Below are 18,443 nucleotides of genomic sequence, written 5' to 3' on the forward strand. Positions count from 1 at the left end.
CCTTACAATTGCAACTTAATATCTGTTTTCTAATCAAAACTTGCTAAGGGCGTTTAAACAAGAGAGTTTACAGTGGCATGGCTGAGCTGCTGCAGACTTCGTAGCCACCCTAAGCTGAAAGAGTGCTCTTTCCCTTGACCCTGGAGTGATACAAATTATGCTGACATAAGCTGTAGGGTAGACATAGCCTTAGATGTTCTGACAGTGAAAAGGTTAATTTCTTATATTGTGCTTTAGAAAAGCTGCAAAGTCCCCCATGTGTACAGATACTGATGGATAACTGCACAGGGTGAAATTGGTTATGTGCGCCATCTCTTTTACAGGCAGTATGCATGCACAAAAGAACAGAGCTTGGTAATGTTGTCTTTAACTTCATTCCACAACAATTGCTGCAGCGTACATCTGTAGTAAAAACAGAATGCATATCTCATTGTCTAGACCTGGTCTTTTGTGTGCATGCACGCACATGCCATACTGTATCTATACCTTTAATCACTGCAAGGTTAACACTTTATCCAATTGATGCCTCTATAGAATAGATCTATGTGCACTAGAAACACTACAGCTGCTGAATCGAGTAAAAATGCCCATGGCCAATCATAGTTAAGGGATACAGAAGCATCACCAATACAGGTTGTAAAACAGTGGAAGGGAGCACTTTAAACTGCTAAGTGTAGATAAATCATTTCTTAAACAATGGGTTTAAAGCAAGCTGAAAAGGGCAGTTGGCACTCTTGTGCCAGACCGTGTCTGTTGTAATGGAAATATGTGGCAAATCAGTGAAAGCCTGGAAAAACCCTTTTTAGCTGTATTTGTCCTATAGGCGAATGAGAATCAGACAGCCACGAACTATGTACGTGCAGCTCATTTCTTGACGCTTCGTGTCCTGTCCATGCTAGACAATGTTACTGATGGAGTAAACTAAACGTACAGCTGAAGGAAGGATTTAAACCAAGAGATGCACTTGGCACAACCTCAGAAGAAAGTGCTAATGAGGGAACATAATTCTAAATGCCTTTTTTCAGTGGAGACTTAGAACTCTCTCTCTGAATTTTTTCATAATGCAATTTAGATAGGATCTCAGTGGGTATTAATCTGTAAATACTGGACCTATTTTTGGAGTGAGATCAACATCTCAAGGTTTGATGCATTAGAGAATGAATCAGACTAATTGTGTATCTTTCCTCCCTCTCCCTTGTTCAGTCAGTAATCATCAATCACTAGTAAGTTTCCTAGGGGGTCAATACTCTGGTGCTCTTGCATATTAAGTGCTTTATTAAATTATACTTCATTCTCTGAGCTATGTGTTCACGGTTTTATCACCAGAACCCCTTTCACCATTTGCCCTGGAATCTCATTGTTCCCAGCTTTTTAAAAAACACTTTGTTATCCAAGATGCCTAACAATGTTATAGCCTCTCAGGTATTCAGTTGGGGGGCTGAAGTGATACATTGGTACCTGGAAACTAATTGATCTGTTCTTACTTTAGAGCTGTGGTATCTCAGTGGAGTTTTGCAGTCATGTCACAAGAGCATTCACTGTTAGCACTAAGGGTAGCAGATCAGAGCGTGCAGAAGAAGCACTCTCCCGCATGGGCAGTTCTGTAAGTATCTGTTCCTTTTGTAAATAATGTTCCTTTTGTGTAGACAAAATCACTTCAACAGAAGTTCGTTTCCTATCATCACTGCAGTATTAATCAAGAGGAAGTTATCTTACTACAGTCTTATGTTGTAGGATCAACTTTTATCATACTGAGTGTCATTCTGCAATGGTTAAACTTCTGTTATAATGGTGTCTGCTTCAGTTCCCTAGTCTAGATTTGTTAACCCTTGTTTTCAAGCCTGTAACTTCTGATGGAATTGATTGTAAATTGTGATGCTTAATTTTAGAAAATTTAATCTAGCTACTCATTAGATTAATGAGGTCATTGCCTATAGTTTAAAAAAATGCTTGTCACTTTATTGGCTCTGCATTCTAGAATTCCAAATTGTACAAACGGTTCTTAACTTCTCTTAGGTTGTCTTTAATGTAGTTAACCTTTTGGTGGTGCTTTCAACCAAAATTAGTTAGGCTAAAGCCTAAGTAAAGCTTGCCTTCAGCTAAAACATGTTATGAACATACCTTTGTGGGGATCTCTGTAGTTACTTGGGATCAGTCTTATTGCAAAGCAACATCTTAGTAGGTGTTCTCACTGGTGGTGCATTACTCAATGTATGTCACTAGGACTTCCAGGAGCATGGCTCTTAGCACTACGAGTTGCTGTGGCTCTTACACAATTCACTGGAAGAGAAATCTTCCATCCTTCTGAGTGTACAAAGGGAACTGTTTCAGACAGCACTACAATGGTTTAGCCTGTGTCATCACTATTAACATAGGTAGGTTAACAGCCTGATTACAAGCTTTAGTGAACCACTAGCCTGGAGTGGAAACATCACTGAAATTGGGTCTGATGTCTCTGTGAACGGGAATTAGGTTATTTTTTTGGATGTTGTCCCCAGCCTGAGTTAAGAACTTGCAGTGAAGTCATGCCCACAGAATAATTCTCAGTGAACATAAGGGCAACTTCAGTTTTCCCACCTATTAGCAAGTCAAGATAAACCAGAGGACTTTTTTTTTTTCTAAGGAAGATGCTCCCATGCAGATGTCTTTAGGGACATAAATATAATTCAAGCACATGAGGCTCTTGAAATTAAAATCAGCTAGCTATACCATGATTAAATGGAACCTTATTGTGATCATCACACCATGTCACATAGAAAGGGAAACAGTCAAAACTTTTAGCTAAATCAGAATTCCCTCTTCTAGTCTTTGTTCCTCTAACATCTAAATATAAAGTGAAATTACTAAGGGGGTAAGAGGAAGTAGTATTACAGACAGATGCCAAGTAGACTTTCTTGATCTTATTTCCTCGATTACCTGCTGTCCTTTTTTGAACTTCACTTATTTTAAGATTGATCCCTATTATTCTTCCTCTATTGTTAAATTTACCCCTACTCTAGATATAGTATAAGGATGATTGTACTTTCAAGAAATATTGAAATATTTCAACGTGCAGAGTATCTTTCCTACTCAATGTTTTGCTATTGACTCAGTCACTACCATATTTTGCATAAGCACTTACTTTTAATTTCTTCTATTATCAGGTTTTCAGTGGTATCACGCTGACAAAATTTGGAGGAATTGTAGTGTTGTTCTTCTCCAAATCCCAAATCTTTCAGATCTTCTACTTCAGGATGTATCTAGCCATGGTGGTGCTTGGAGCTACCCATGGATTAATATTTCTTCCTGTTCTGCTTAGTTATATAGGTAAGGATAAATTTGACTGTTAAAGATGGATTTTAAAATTCTCTCCTGCTAATTATCCCTTTCATTCAGTGAGAAAATAAGCCCACAATTGTATATTTATATCAACTTGTCTGTCTTTAAAAATAGCTAGGGATACCTGGTATAGCTACTTCAGATCACCTACTTAGAGTAAGAGGACAAATTACTACAGACAACTGTCTAAGTCTGTTTACAGCGAACTTTTCACCCTCCCTTTTCAGGAGTCTAATTATAGTAGCACACATTGTGGTAATGCTGAAGTGCTACTAAGTCTAATTTCTTAGTGTTTCCTTTCCATCTTTAAATGAGACTCCTTCCCACTCTACCCTGTGGTACAGAAATGTTCACTATCAAACCGTCATAATTAGCAAGAACATCTGTTAAAGGAAAAATGCTTAATTCTGCTTCTCCTTTTTACCAGTTTTAGAAAGGGGGATTTTAAATCTATGCTTTCGTAGATCACTTCTGTTATGAAAGTGTATATTAACTAGTAGGGCAGTAGCAGCTGTGCTGAATATAAAACTTAATCAAATTTAGTTTGGCATATAGTGTTAAGATCAGCTCACTTAAAGAAAATTCCTGCCAAGACTCAATGTTTAGGGGAAATACATAACTGGAAAGCAGATAATCCCGTTTGACTTTGACTAACAATACTGCCCACATTACTGAAGGATTTCAGAATGTAACTGTCCCTTTTCTTTTACTCAGGCCCATCAGTAAATAAAGCTAAGACTCGTGCTGCACAAGAAAGATACAAAGGTACAGAACGAGAGAGACTTCTCTACTTCTAGCCCTTTTAACAGTGTTCAGTGGACTTCATGAACTGTGGCTTAGGCCCCATTCAGCATAAGACTGAATTGATTGCAGCAATGTTCTATGACTATCACACTGTAACCACTGGTTGAGTTGTGGTTCAATCCAACTACAGGATAAAGCAGCTTTGGACAAAGCTTTCAAACTCAGGAAATGGTACATGTGACTCGAGGACTAGTATTACTAAAACTAACAGGATTTCTATTTTAAGAGAGACTGGGAAATAAGTTGAAAGCTTTTTTTTTTTCCAGCAAACTCAAGGTAATGTGTGTACGAGAATGGACTGCCAACCACTGACACTACTTTTAAATGCAACTCAATGCAATTTTTGGCTCTATTTTTAGGGGAAAAACAAGCCATCACTTAAGAGGTTGTGTAATATTTTTAGTAATTTGCCACAATGGTCTGTATATATACTTTATTATAAAATTTGTAGTTCAAAATCTTGTTAAATGCAATAAGTTATACATTTTGTATGAATACAGTACACTCAGAAAGTTGTAGGCTTTAGGAGAGCATGTTCTCCAAAAATCTGCTTAAAGGTGGTGACATGTTCTTCACAATGTTCTCCTACAAGACAGGATAAAAGTTTTAGGTACAATGTAATAGGATTTTGTGCTAAAACAAATGGGGTGACAAATTCAGAACAAAAATCAATTGCACTGATACTGGTGTTCAGCTTTTTCCTACATGGAAGCTGTCTTTGCTTGTGCTTGTATTTTTAGCTTTTTCATTAGAAGCAGCCACTATTTTTAGCGTGAGCTTCCATTTTGTGATCTAGCACAAAGTGGAAACTTTGTCAAGCTTTTGTTTTTAATTGTGTTTTCAGCTTGGTGATATGGTTTAAGATTGCCTGTAGTGAAAGCTGCTAGGCTAGAAGTACATGTAGCACAAATTTTGCAGTAATGGTAAGGGAAGTATTCACCCAGTTAAATGGAAACTGATAGTAGGTCTTTAGTTTAGCAAGGTTGGGGGTAGGTTGAGACTTACATTTTGGGGTCTAAAAGTGTTAGTCACTAATCCACAATTCCATCCTCCGTTCAAATGATTTCACACAAGGAATGAGACTGTAGGGCTATGTATGGTTTAGGTCAACTTTTGTATGCAGTGGAGTTTTTCAGATTTCTTTACATCTTGATGAGAATGTTCACTTAACTATAACTTTGAAAGGTTCTTTCTGTATGCACACTCTTGTAAACTTGACCTTGGGGCAAAGGGCATTGAAAAGCCTAACTTGCATTTTTCTAATAAAGTTAAGAGACTGTTTGTTTATACTGTGATGTGTAACTTAACATCTACTGCTTAGAACTCCAGGAAACTATCTTAAGATGTCTATACTGTAGCTGGTATGACAGATGCATGGTAACTTGAGCAGAGGGGGTGCTGCAGCTGTTTGTGTACAAAGGTGGCTGATGGCCTAGATTACAGTGTCTCCATGGCTATTTAGTCAAGCCATGTAGGTTGGGAGGCACACTCCCTGGTACAGTGTAGCCACAGCAGGTAAAACATGTAAGTGCTATTCTTTTCATATGCTTATTCATTTTGGTATAAGCATTCATTGGATCCCAGCCTCTGATTAAAGTTACCTGCTAAAGTACTGATGACTTTGTAACATTTGTCATTTTCAAGCAAACACTTGATCTCATGGTAACTTAAATCCTGCCACCAACTAGCATTACAGGAATCTGCACACTAGGAAAGCTGAGTTCTGTTGTTGGTGGGTTTAGGGATATTAAATGTTAACTCAATAGCCAATTAGTTGAGTAATAAGAATTCATGAAGCTATTCTAGTTTCAGGAGGTGGGGCTGGCACCATTTGGAGCTCCCTGCCACTCACCACAGTGGTGCCTCTGATACAAAGGCAGTAGTGTGGGGTGTGAGGCAGGAGTTGGTCCACAAAGGGAGACAGTTTAAAAAACAGCTCCTCTTGAAGATCAGCTGCCTGTTGCCCCATCAAGTGTGCTAGGATAGCTTACAGCTAAAATTGACAGCCTGACATGCCAAAAGCCCTATTCATACATTATGAACTGTAAGCTACTATTAACTCAACACCTATTTACAGTAAATGAAGTCAGATGCTGGCTAGCAGATGTAAACTAGATCAACTCATTAAAGGATGAAGTTTACCTGGGGTGAAATTAGGGTTCCCTCGTAACCTCTGATTTCTTTGTTCAAAGAACCTGAATATGGTATAAAAAAGCATGTCGTCATCTGCCTGCTTTGCTGCATCAAGAAACTTGCGGGCAGAAATGCTGTCATGTCCTCCAATACCCCTGATGAATCGCAAGGCAGCCAGCACCTGATGCTTGGACAACAGAACCTCTACTATTTCATCATTTGCTGTAGAAAGTCTCTGCACAGTCAAACAAGATAAAGGCATAAAGTGATTAATATTTCAGGAAAAACAAAATGATGCTGTATTACAGTACTAAATCTAAGTTGCCTCATTTATACACTGATCAGGTACAACAGGATAGGGTTCTTCATAATGTAGGATTATAGAAGAATGTTTACACACATTCTTACCTTTAACATATCCAGAGACAATTGATGTGCAGGTGGATAAATGCTCTCAAGAGACAACAGGAGACAGGCCTGAAACAGTAGCAATAGCCTAACTTTTTGAAACTGTACTTTGAAGTATTACCCTTTTAGCGGTTTTAATTTTACTTATCAATCCTATCATGAAATCTGTATTAACATACATACCAGTGGCTTTGAATCACTTAGTACATGATACTGCAGAAACTGATGAAGCATGTAGAACAGGTTGTGCTGAACAAGTGTTTTAATGACTAGTTCATATAGATAATGCTGAGGAGGCAAGAGAGAGGGAGGGGGGAAATCAAGTTGTCAGTTGGTTTTTTTGGGTTTTTACATGTTCTAGAAGGTGGAACTTAGAAACAAAAGGCTTCTAGTTGAATACTAACTCCTCCCCCCCCCCCCCCCCCATGCCTGGTTAAGTGTTTTCATTCGGTAGCTCAAATAACAAGGCTACCAGCTTTAGTAACCAATGGAGATGGTACATTTATTTTTTATTTCATGCTTCTGCTTGGTCTGAGTGTCCTGAATTGTACTAAAAGCAACCTTAGAATCATAGTGTCAGGTAGTCATTAGAAATAAGATGCTTAACTTTAAGGTCAGACATACTTCTCACCATATGGTGAATATGCTTCCAAATCTTACTGATTCTTCCTCTCCTGCTTTTTGAAAATCTGGATGCTATTTTGGACTAGTCTCTAGAACCCAAAGGCACTGCTTCTATTACTATAATAATTTCAAGGCCCACACCACTTTCCTCCCCTTGTCCTGGACACAAGATTTAAAAGCATGAGCAGCACTTCCCCTTCTTACTGTTTGAGGAACTTTACCTGGACTGCAATCTGGAATTGGTTAAGAGAGCGAATGTACTCCATCAAGACTGCTATAGTGAACTTGTGAGGTGCTTCCTATGCAGCAACAGGAAAAATTATGGTTGTTAAAATCCTGAAGTGGCAACTTATCTGATTAATGGATGAGTCAGGGCTGCACGTGCACAGCAAAAAACAAAACTGAGAATAGACACTCCCTCCATTCCCCTCATACACCAGCACTTAATGGGGCCCAGGCTAATTGATTACAGGCTGGAGCCCCAATGCTGGAGGGGGAACCTGGATCCAGCAGCAACATTAAGCCCCCAGGGATTAGGGGCCTCACCTCTGGATAAATGGCTTAGATTAGCATCAGATCTTCATGTCCAGTATTAGAAGTTTTATGACTTAACACTCACTAGATTACCCTATTTTTTACTCCTCATAGTTTTGATATTTGACTAGTCTGTTACCAAGGACAGTTTTTGTCCTCCAGAAGAAGTGTAATAAGTACCACTAGTCTTTCCATAGCCCCATCTATCCCACCCTTCCCTGTAGGAAATTTTCCTGGCTAGCCTTATTAGTTCTTTACATTTGATCTATTTGCATGTACAAGTTATGTTTCTTTACTAACCTTCTTTTCAGTAAATACTGACAGAACATGTGTGTACATGTCAGACTGATCAATAACTGCTTGGGTACGAACTGGTCGTTTCAGAAGGGGATTACCTCGGCTCTGACCTGTTTCTACCACCTATAACAAGGCAAAGGGAAGATGAATAGTCTTACAACAGGAAGCTATTTTGTGCTGAGTAGGCTTTATGTACATACACAAGGTTAAGTAATTGAGCATTTATTAGCCTTAGATCAAACCAGTGACTTTGCTGGAAAGGTTAACATTCTGTTTTAACTCTGACAAATATTCTTGACCCAATTTTAAGTCAAGTTTTGGCAGAGCTTAATGCTTATACACACTGTCAAATGATGCTTTATTGCAGTCTAGGTTATTTCTAGTGGTAACCAGCTACTCAATAGGTCCACCAGAAATACTTAAGTTAAGTAGCACCTAAAAGGACTGAATTTTCTGACTTGTGCTCTAAAAATGTTTAAAGTATTGGTTCTGCATCAATATATATAAAGAGTAGTTAAGCTGTAAAGTTGAAACTCTGTATGCATGCAAAGGTGAAGAGACACTTGCTGCAGCTAACTGACTTAAGTTTTCATCACTCAAATGATAACCATAAGGGTTAGGATTTTTTGAAAGTCACTGTCTACGTAGCCATTGGTGAAGATTACTTACCATGGTATAACTCTGCTCTGCTTCCAAGTACTTTTTATATTCATGATTGAGCTTATCAAAAACAGTAGCAACCACAGCCAATGTTCCCCTCTCTGGTTCACTTAACACTGAAAGACAACAGTCAAAGACACACTGATAAAACAGTCTGTCCCTAGCTACTAGAGCAGGGGTGGGCAAATACCAGCCTGCTGGAGTTAGCCCTTTGTGGGCCCCTGCACTGCTATATTTACCTGTGCCTTTGCTGATACTGGGGCACACAGCTCCCATTGACTGTGGATCACTGTTCCCAGCCCATGAGAACCGCAGTCACCTGCGCCTGTGGAGGCACAGGTAAATAGCAGCAGCCGCCTACCAGGGGTAGCCCTAGTGAACTGCCCTTGTTTTATTACCGAGCTCTGTACATTTACCACAGATTCTCTACAAAGTGAATGTTACATTGAGGAAATGCTCTGAATCACAGCACAGTAGATCAAATGACTTAGAATGCAAGATGTTTATATTTCCCCTTTTCACTAAGGGCATGCTTACACTATAGGTGATAGAATTGTAGCTGTGCTGCTGAAGCAAATGTAGTGTAGACGCTTCCCACATCTCCCCAAGTGGTAGTAGCCTTGTCTATACTGGAGCTCAGATATGTCAACACAGCTAAATCTAAATTAAACATAGGTTACAGTAGGAGCTACACTTAACTGAAATTTCATTTGGTAAAATCAAGAATTGGATTTAAAAAAGGAACCAGATTCATTTTATATTTTTCAAGTGTGCACACACACGATAGCCATCAAACAATTTGTTATGGGAGAGATGCTGGGCAGCACAGACATTATCACAAATAAACTCAGTTCAGAACATGGTTCAGTCAATGATGCACAGAATTCCACCCTTCCCCCCAACACACACACTTTAGCCCTGGTAGTTCACAATAAGACAGTGATTGTATGAGAACTAGTCTTGAATGAGGAGGACAGTGTAGGAAGGCAGACCTGAAATGCTTCAAGAATGAGATGAAGAGACACAACCAGTACAAGTAAGACTTACTCTGAGAACACACAGATAGAATAATCATTTTGCATTCCTTTCTCTGGAGAAGAAAATCCATTAGCTTTCCTTTATCAGGCAAGAGGTTAACCACAGGCTCAAGCCTCACCTCGAGATTCCATAGATAACCTAGTGTGAGAGAATCAACCATCAAGCCTTACATAAACAAAACTTATTATACATGTAGTGAGGCCACATGATCATAAGATGAATCTTCCGTATCCATACAAGTTATTTTACGCTTAGTTTCAAAATCTTATTCTGCCTCTTAAGAGATATCCAAAATAGATTCATTAAAGTGATAAGCATGTAATTTACCTTCAGTTATGCTTCTTTAACCCTGATGTCTATTAGTGAGCTTCATATTGGCCACTTCCATTTAGATCGGTGTTTCCCTTAGTGGGGTCCTTGCACCCATGGAATTCCACTCTAGGTCCATGCCTAGAGCCAGCATACTGCAGCAGGCATTTCTGCCACATGAAGTATGCCATTTTGTTTTTGCATGCACGGTGGGAGAGAGATCGTGCAGGGAAGGGCACTGGTCTTTCTTTGATACAGTTTAATGGCGTAACAAATAACCTCTAACTATTGCAGACTGTTTATTTTATGTTCCTTTGAGTCTTAATTACAAAAATATTTTTAAACAGTCAGTAAAGCAACATGACACTTCTATATCACAAATGAAAGGGGTCCAGAAAATTTAGGCAGATGCCAAAAAACTGCTGATTTTAGACTATTAAAAAAACTGATACTGGAATTAACAGGATACTGTACTTCAATCTAAAAGTAAGAAATAATATCCAATTTACCTTCACTGGCGCTGATTATAATATCAGGCTGAAAGACAATCCAAGAAGAGGAATCTAAACGTTAAAGAAAATTCTTAAAAAATAACACACCAGCCTTACATATGAAAAGTAGCATCTCTCTTCATAAACTCACATATTAGCATTGCTTAAACAAGCCCCCAGAAATTGCTGATTATGACTAAACTCAAACAGCCTCATTCAGATCTCCAACACTGTCCCCTTTGTAATTTGTCACAAGATGATTTCCTCATTTCCCTATGACATTTCAGCTGAATACATTTAAGGGATTTCTTTACTAGATCTCTTAATATTAACATGAATTTTGATTTTGTATTGCTGCTATAACAGACTTTTGCTTTCAAAAACTCTATACCACCATTTAATTCCCAGAGAAGCTTTATCTAAAATGAGAGAGAAACTATGAATCACACAGTGCCATCTTAGTTACATTAGAGTTAGGATGTTAAATGTTGATAAATCAGCTACTGGATTAGTTGATAAGGGGGAGAGTGGGGTGCTTGCTATCCCAGCTGCACCTCTGCCTTTTAAATTGAGTAAGAGAACCTCTGCACCACCATTTAAAAGGCAGAGGCACTGCAGGAAGCCCAGGGCAAGTGGGGACTCAAACAGTCCCCACTTGCCCTGGGTTCCCCACTGAGCCGCTGCTGCCCCTGCAGGGATGGTGCTGGGGGGAATTGGCTTTTCAGCTGGTTTCCCCCAGCACCAGCTCCTGCTCCCCCCCACCCTTGCTGCCTCTGATACAGAGGTGGTGGGGCAGAGGGGGTTGGAAGTGACTAGTCAAGTCGTGACTCAACTACTTGATAAGCCTATGCTTGTCAGTCAACTAGTCACTTACATCCCAAATTAGAATGGGACTACATTTCAAATATTTGTTGAAATATTCCAGTACACTCTATTCTTTCACCAAAAAAGAATATTAACAGCCTTGTCTAACAAGAAAGGAAGAACAAATATTTGATTCCTGCTTTTCACTTTATTTCTAATTGCAGAAATACTCCAAATTTGTAGTTGCCTAGAGAAATTATTACATCTGGACAAAGTTCCAGAATATAACTGAACCAAAGGATACAGAGTTTACAGGGAACAGGAGATTGATTAGTCACGGATGCTGGACCTACACATGGGGAGAAAAAGTTAACATCTGAAATAAAAAGTTCCAGGACAGATTGGTTTCTGTAATGACAGCATTTCTGGATTGCTAAATGCTACACAAATTATAGCTTCTAAAGAGCTGAAGTCACAAAGAGTTTACAGTGTATCTTTAGTGCATTACTATGCAACTACTATTAAAAAGTGACAATAGCAAGTGTGAATCATGACATTTTATTATCTGAAATACTGTATCTTGGAAAGGAAAACACAATTTTTGCATGAATAAGAATGTGTGCTAATCATCTAATAAACCTTACCTACTTATGACACCACACTAATGATTAGCTTTCAGTTTGAGAAGTGGAGAGGCAGAATGAGCAGAATCAAGTGGCAACAAGTTCTGCAGTCAACCATGATACATAACTTCTTGTTCATAAAGCTACATCACAGCAACAAGCTACTTAGGGATATATGTTTAAAAGACTTTGCAACACTAAGTGGCAAGTTATGATTTCAACACAACACACAAGTATTCCACAACTCAGTTAAAAAAACAAAACAAAAACAGGTCACAACCTATGCTAACAATAAAAATCCTGCTCTGTTTGCTAGATACTGCATGCAAGCACATTACTGTATTTCTTAAGTTCCTCAAATTAGACAGTGGTTTTTGCATTCTGAAATTAAGCAATCCTGTTTGTTACATAGTATTATGTTACATATGTACTCAAAACACATATATGCCAGTTGCCAAATCAGGTCTCTCTCAGTCATTATTTCCATTGTGACATTATGAAAAAGAACGGGTCAGAACTAAGCACTTTAAAGTAGACGATCCCATCCCAGGCAAAATATTTACAAGATCCCTTTAGTCCAGTCTAGGCTACTGTGTGCTTCACTGCTTGTAGAATCGTAGCTGTGGTAATACTGTATCTGACCTGGGGTGAACATCCCAGTGCTGGAAGGATCGTCAGGTGGTAAAGTATTTATGTAAGTTGATGTTTCTATTCCACCTATGACTAGCATAAGGAACCTGCATGCTGCTACGTTGAGCCTCTGCTATGGTTTCAGGATCTTGGTGCTGTTAGCAGTTACAGACTATTACAAAGGACCTCAGTTGTTCTAATGTATGCCCAAGGACCAACTCTAAACATTGCAAGCTCTAAAAACAGGGGTGTGCAAAAGCACACTTTACACCACCATAGCTTTATAGCTGTAGCACACTATGTGGCATACAGAAATCAGAAGATAGTTTAACAAGTGTGTCTCCTACAGTAACAATTCAGTACCTTAATTTTAAAAGTAAGCAAATAGTTCACAGACACTGAACACAACTCCCATACACCACTTAAATTGTACCTCAAGATACAACTGTAGGTGAATAAATATCTATCTTAAGGAGTAATTGTTACTTTTGTGCATTTTATCATAGTTTAAGCACAAGAGGAGAAGAAGGGTGATCCAGTGATTAGGACATTCAGCTGGGGCTCAGAAGACTGGGTTGAAGTCCTTGCACAGCCACACACATCCTCACCCTCACCTCCACAACAGGAAAAAAAAGTTCACCGTGTTTAATAATGTTACCTGCCACAGGGATCTGATAGGGTTGTATTGATCGAGCTGGAAGAACAAGTTGATGAAGGGTAACGGTCCCATCAAATTCTCCTTTTAGCTTGATATCAAATATTACAGATGTCTACAATTGAAAAGAAAATTCCCCCTCATTTTTATGTCCATAAGATATTAAGCAAATATAAGAGCACATCACAAGTTATCCATGTTCAAATGCTTTTACATTTATTTCATCCTCCACTCTTATAACAAACTGTTACTTATTCCACTTGGTTTACAGGTGCTTCAAATTACCAGAAGTATGTTTTCCTCAAAATTATTACAGAACCATGTAACGTATCAAGATTTTCACTAACTTTAAAGCCAGATTTGAGTTTTGTTATTAGTTAAAAATACAGATGATGCAATTCTGCCACAAATGAGAATGTATTCTCTGTAAGAGACCTGTATTAGAGACATCTCACGCTCAATACTCAATTTGAATAGGTTACATACCATTCATTTTAAACTTGCTTTTCAGGGAATCCTATTCAAATTGAGTATTGTCTGCCTTCCGTGTGTGTACGCCAGCACTTGCTGCTTGACCCAGATAGTACCAGAGAATAAACACATTGTATAAAATGTTAAATTAACATACTATACTAAAACCACAATTAAAAATCCTGCTCTGCAACATCTTCTAATGGGGCAAATTCTTTTTAATCTGCCTGGAAGAAACTCATTTAGGATCTTTTGTTCAAGTAAAGATCTAGCCACCATATACAGTACTTCCTCATGGACACATTAACTACTGAGACTCCAATGCTGCAAGAGCTCTGCTTTCAACTGGACAACTATGTACAGACGATTACACATCTGCCTAGGAGCTTTTCCTGTACTAGGGCTCTATAATTTAAAAACTAGCCTGAATGCAACATTAAGGTTTGGAAGTCAGACACTCAAGTCTCAGGAAATTCCCAACGTTTAGCATTTAATACTCAACTCAGGCCCTTCTTGCATATATGTCTTTAAAGTCTCTATTTCAGTCAAATACTACAAAGTAATTACAACTAAATTAGTATTGATGTATTTTGTTTTATTTTAGGATTACACAGAAAATGCTCCAAATATTCAGGGAGTAGTTAAGGCTCCAAAGGGAGCATTGGTTCAGCATACTGCACATATTCTATTTTATGGCATAGTATTTTATACTAGACAGTAATGAAAGTGTTTTTCAAGAAGACGTTTACAATTTCTCATGCCAACTGTTCCAGCAACTGTCAGAGGAGCAGCTTAGCTAAGCTTCCAGATCAGTGAGAATGTACAGTGATGACAAAAACAGGAACAGGCTTTTATTGAGCTCTGGGACAAGTAAATCACCTACATCGCTTCTCATCACAAGCAATCTCCAGTTGTTTTTCCTCCCAAAACCAAGCAGGGTGTCTAATGAGGACTATGCCAGTGGTTCCCAACTTTTTAATACCACAGATCGGCAAACTCATTCACAAACTTTTGGCAGACAACATTGTTTTTGCATATTTATTATGTTAATTAATTTTTAGTGGTCACGTGTTATTTTAAGTTGCATCTGTATGCACACAATATATGTGATTGATCAGAGTTTGCAGATCTCTACAACATTAAAAAAAATTCACAAAAAGAATTCCCCTCTGGCTGCTGAGTGGGGCATCTCCTTCCCCAGGGGTGAGTGGTGCTTGCAGAGGCAGGGGTGCAGAGAGGGGCAGGGGGCATGTGGGGCACCCTATTTAGCAACTGAAATTTTGTCTGAGGCATAGGAGCTGGTGCCCCCAAGAGCTACCACCAGTCACCTTTGCTCTCCCTCACTTCTGCCCCACGGGGTGTGGAAGCTGCCATTGTAATCTCCATCGTCTCCTCCTGTACAATTCCTGCCCTATGTCTCTCCCTTCCCCAGCCATGCTGCTCTTGTTCCCACAACCTTCCCCCAGCCTCCCTTCCCTGCATCCCTCCTTTCCCTCCCTGTGACCTGCCCCTCAGAATTTCCCTCCATTGCACCCCTGCCCCCATTCGCTCCATAAGTCTCCCTGAATCCCCCCAACCTCCCTTCAGCACTTCCTGCATCCTCCTCCTGCCCCCATCACACATCTGTGTTCCCCCTCACTCCCCTTATCTGCCCCCACCCCTCTTCTGCCCTCTCCCAACCCCACCGCCTCGCACATGCTGGGAACTGGCGGCAGCTTCCCTGGGCCCCGGACAAGAATCACAGCCAGCTCCTCTGGAAGCAGCCCCGGGCACTGGGGTCACCACTCCCAGGGCAGAGCAGGGGTCTCTCTTACCCTTCCTGCACTGGGACAGGGGCTGGCCAGGCTTGGGGTGCTGCCCTGAGAGAGGTTCCTGGGGAGCAGCAAGACTGGTGCTGATGGAGATTCCCTCTCTCAGCTACAGTCAGGACTCTGGGGTCCCAGCAGCAGCCCCCACTGGTACTTGGGCATCTGGATGGAGTCTGGCCCCAGAGTCACCACGAGCAGTGGCTGCAAGTTACTACCTGCTGCAGGGGCCAAACCTAGCCCTGGCTCCCAGAACTCCCATCCGCTGCTGCTGGAACCTAGCGAGCAACCCACCATGATGCAGTCCCTGCCTCTGGGGGCCCTCCCACCCCTGGGCTCAGGCAGCATCCCCCGCACCAACACAGCATCATGCAGAGAAGCCAACACGGTGCTGGGTGCAGGTAGAAGAGACAATCCCAGGGAGAGGAGAAGGGGAGTTTCTGGGCAGACTGGAACTTGTTCCAAAGTCCCGCTGAGCCAATCATCAAGGCATGGCCCGGCAGTTGGGAAACAAAGGACTATGCGATAGATTTTCAAGGCACAAAGGGCGGTTTAGTACCAACTCTTATTCAGTGGGAGTTGGCCATATAATTGCCCTTTGATGATCTTCTGCATAACCATGGTGAGTTGTAAACGTCCGCCATTTTTGCTACAATTTTGTTTAAAAGTTGTATTTTATGAAAACACGCACAATACGGAAATAGTTTTACCATTCTCTTAACTCAAAGACATGCAGTAAGATTCTTCTCAAACTTTCCTAAAAATAAACTTCACTTTTGAAGACAGCCTCTAAAAAGGTGAACGTTTTGTAGAGTTAAGACCACAAAGATGACAGTGTGCAAGAATGGTAATTGTTTTGCAATCTGAAAAGTACTCAACACCAACTATGCTACAAAATAAAAATCTGTTGCACCAGCTTAATTGTATCCTATAAACACATGCTCCGACGCAAAATGGAAAAATTATTTTGTACACACGACTTCAAATTTTTTTTAAAAGCGTGAACTATTATTTTCTTCCCATATGTGGGAAGATCTTCTAGCTGAAACTATGTGAATTATTAAAATGCAAAGTTTCTAATAACAGGGTGACAGGGCTTTCAGTGGCTGTACTAGCTTTGCTCCAGCTGTAGATATAAATCTTATGCTGAAAGAAGCACTTTTATGCCCCAATTTTTTTGAATGAGAAACTGAAAAGATGAATTATGATTTTCATTCTAATGCATTAGAGTTAGGAGTGAGATTTTCTCCCCCCTATGCATTATGAACTCGCACCCTGATCTGGAAGATATTTACACACATCCTTAGCTTTACTTAAAAAAGGCTAAGCACATGCAAAATATTTGAAGGAATGGGCCATTGCCTCCAGAATATATAGCACAAACTTTAAAGACAAAATATAAATAATCTGTAGGCAGATCATACCTCAGTGTCCTGATGATGAACTACAACCAAGTTATCTACAACATTCAATGCAAACTTTCCTGTCCTGTTCAACTTTAATATATGCATCTTCTTACAGGAGCCTTCCCTATGAAAACATCATCATCATCATCATCAGAGAAAACATGCACTGATCAGCAAGATCATTTATATCTACAGACATAAAAAACAACACAACTTACCTTGGTAAATGATAAAGAACTACTTCTGCTCCTGTACTATTGGAAGTCCTTGAATGATGCCTCAGATAGAGAACATAAAGCTGACCGTATCTAAAAAAACATGACTAAAATGTTATCCATCAAACAAATGAATGTACTAGCAGAAAAATGGTACCTAGGAGACTCTTTCTGCAATGAAAACAGCAGGTTTTTCTATGAATACAGTGTCTGCTCAGTCTGTCCTGGTCACATTGTTTACCTTCAATAAGCAACTCACGTGATGTTACACATAAGTAAAGTTGCTTACAGAATCTAAATAAGGTGACAAATATCTATCATTCAGGCCAGCTCTGTCCATACAAGATTGTTCTCTATTGTACATTTACCAGCCTTCTGTAATGTTTAGTTTTACATCTAGAGTAAAGATGTTAAAATGGAGGTAATTGATTAATTGATTAGTCGACTAATTGATGGAATTTCCATCACTAGTCAACGAAAGGCACTTCCACATTTCTCCTTTGAAATGTACAAGAACCCTGCTGGAGCTCTTGTACATTTCAAAGTAGGAATGGGGAACAGTCCAGGGCCAGTGGAAAGTCCCGCTGACTCTGGGCTGCATGCAGGTGCCTACTTTGAAATGCACAAGAGTCCCCAGTGTGGGCTCTTGTGCATTTCAAAGCCATGGAGCCTGGAGTCAGCAAGGGACTTGGAACTCCCCCCCGCTGACCCTGGGCTCCATGTTATGGGCTCCCCTGCTCCTCTGAATCGCAAGAAGGCAGCAGTTTCAAAGGGGCAGCCGCTGCACAGCTGATTAGCTGTGCGGCCACTGTCCCTTTAAAACTGCTGCCTCCGCACAATTCAAAGGAGCAGCAGGGGAACCCGGGGTTCAGCTGGGAACCCCAGGCTCTAGGGCTGCCCCTTGAATCTCCACACACTGCAGAGGTGGTGTTTTAAAGGGGCAGCCCACCACACAGCTGATCCTAGGATCAGCTGTGCAGCTACCGCCTTGGGGTTTCAAAGTGTATTTTGAAGTACCCCTTCCCCCACTCCCCTTTTGCTGCCTTTATTTCATAGAGGCAGCAAGGAGAGGGGGAATTGACTAGTTGACATTACAATCCAATAAGCAAATGCTTATCTGATAGTCGACTAGTCTTTAACATCCTTAATCTAGAGTGATAAAGATTTATCTGTCTCCTAATCAGTTCTCTCTTTTTATAAGAGTTCTTCAGGTTCCTT

The 18,443-nt window shown here is 40.1% G+C and overlaps 2 protein-coding genes across 4 annotated transcripts in view; one reads left to right on the forward strand and one right to left on the reverse strand.

The window, feature by feature from the left end:
- The window catches only part of NPC1 (NPC intracellular cholesterol transporter 1), a 47,273-nt gene extending 41,864 nt beyond the window's left edge, over positions 1 to 5,409 (forward strand). The window contains exons 23-25 of the mRNA XM_075920863.1: positions 1,490 to 1,603; positions 3,144 to 3,306; positions 4,033 to 5,409. Of these exons, the coding sequence (XP_075776978.1) occupies positions 1,490 to 1,603; positions 3,144 to 3,306; positions 4,033 to 4,115 (360 nt within the window). The 3' untranslated portion in view covers positions 4,116 to 5,409. The remainder of the gene's footprint in view (positions 1 to 1,489; positions 1,604 to 3,143; positions 3,307 to 4,032) is intronic.
- Positions 4,541 to 18,443, reverse strand: part of RMC1 (regulator of MON1-CCZ1) — a 34,392-nt gene continuing 20,489 nt past the window's right edge. For all 3 annotated transcript variants that reach the window (XM_075920864.1, XM_006117205.3, XM_075920865.1), the window contains 13 exons: positions 17,229 to 17,318; positions 17,029 to 17,134; positions 13,332 to 13,443; positions 11,725 to 11,769; positions 10,635 to 10,688; positions 9,826 to 9,954; positions 8,788 to 8,894; positions 8,122 to 8,241; positions 7,509 to 7,586; positions 6,847 to 6,951; positions 6,664 to 6,732; positions 6,265 to 6,490; positions 4,541 to 4,707 (listed from right to left, as the gene is read on the reverse strand). In XM_075920864.1, coding sequence (XP_075776979.1) covers positions 4,628 to 4,707; positions 6,265 to 6,490; positions 6,664 to 6,732; positions 6,847 to 6,951; positions 7,509 to 7,586; positions 8,122 to 8,241; positions 8,788 to 8,894; positions 9,826 to 9,954; positions 10,635 to 10,688; positions 11,725 to 11,769; positions 13,332 to 13,443; positions 17,029 to 17,134; positions 17,229 to 17,318 — 1,321 coding nt within the window. In that variant the 3' untranslated portion in view covers positions 4,541 to 4,627. The remainder of the gene's footprint in view (positions 4,708 to 6,264; positions 6,491 to 6,663; positions 6,733 to 6,846; positions 6,952 to 7,508; positions 7,587 to 8,121; positions 8,242 to 8,787; positions 8,895 to 9,825; positions 9,955 to 10,634; positions 10,689 to 11,724; positions 11,770 to 13,331; positions 13,444 to 17,028; positions 17,135 to 17,228; positions 17,319 to 18,443) is intronic.

Source organism: Pelodiscus sinensis, chromosome 2 (genome assembly GCF_049634645.1).
Source record: "Pelodiscus sinensis isolate JC-2024 chromosome 2, ASM4963464v1, whole genome shotgun sequence".
NCBI classification, from domain to species: Eukaryota; Metazoa; Chordata; order Testudines; family Trionychidae; genus Pelodiscus; species Pelodiscus sinensis.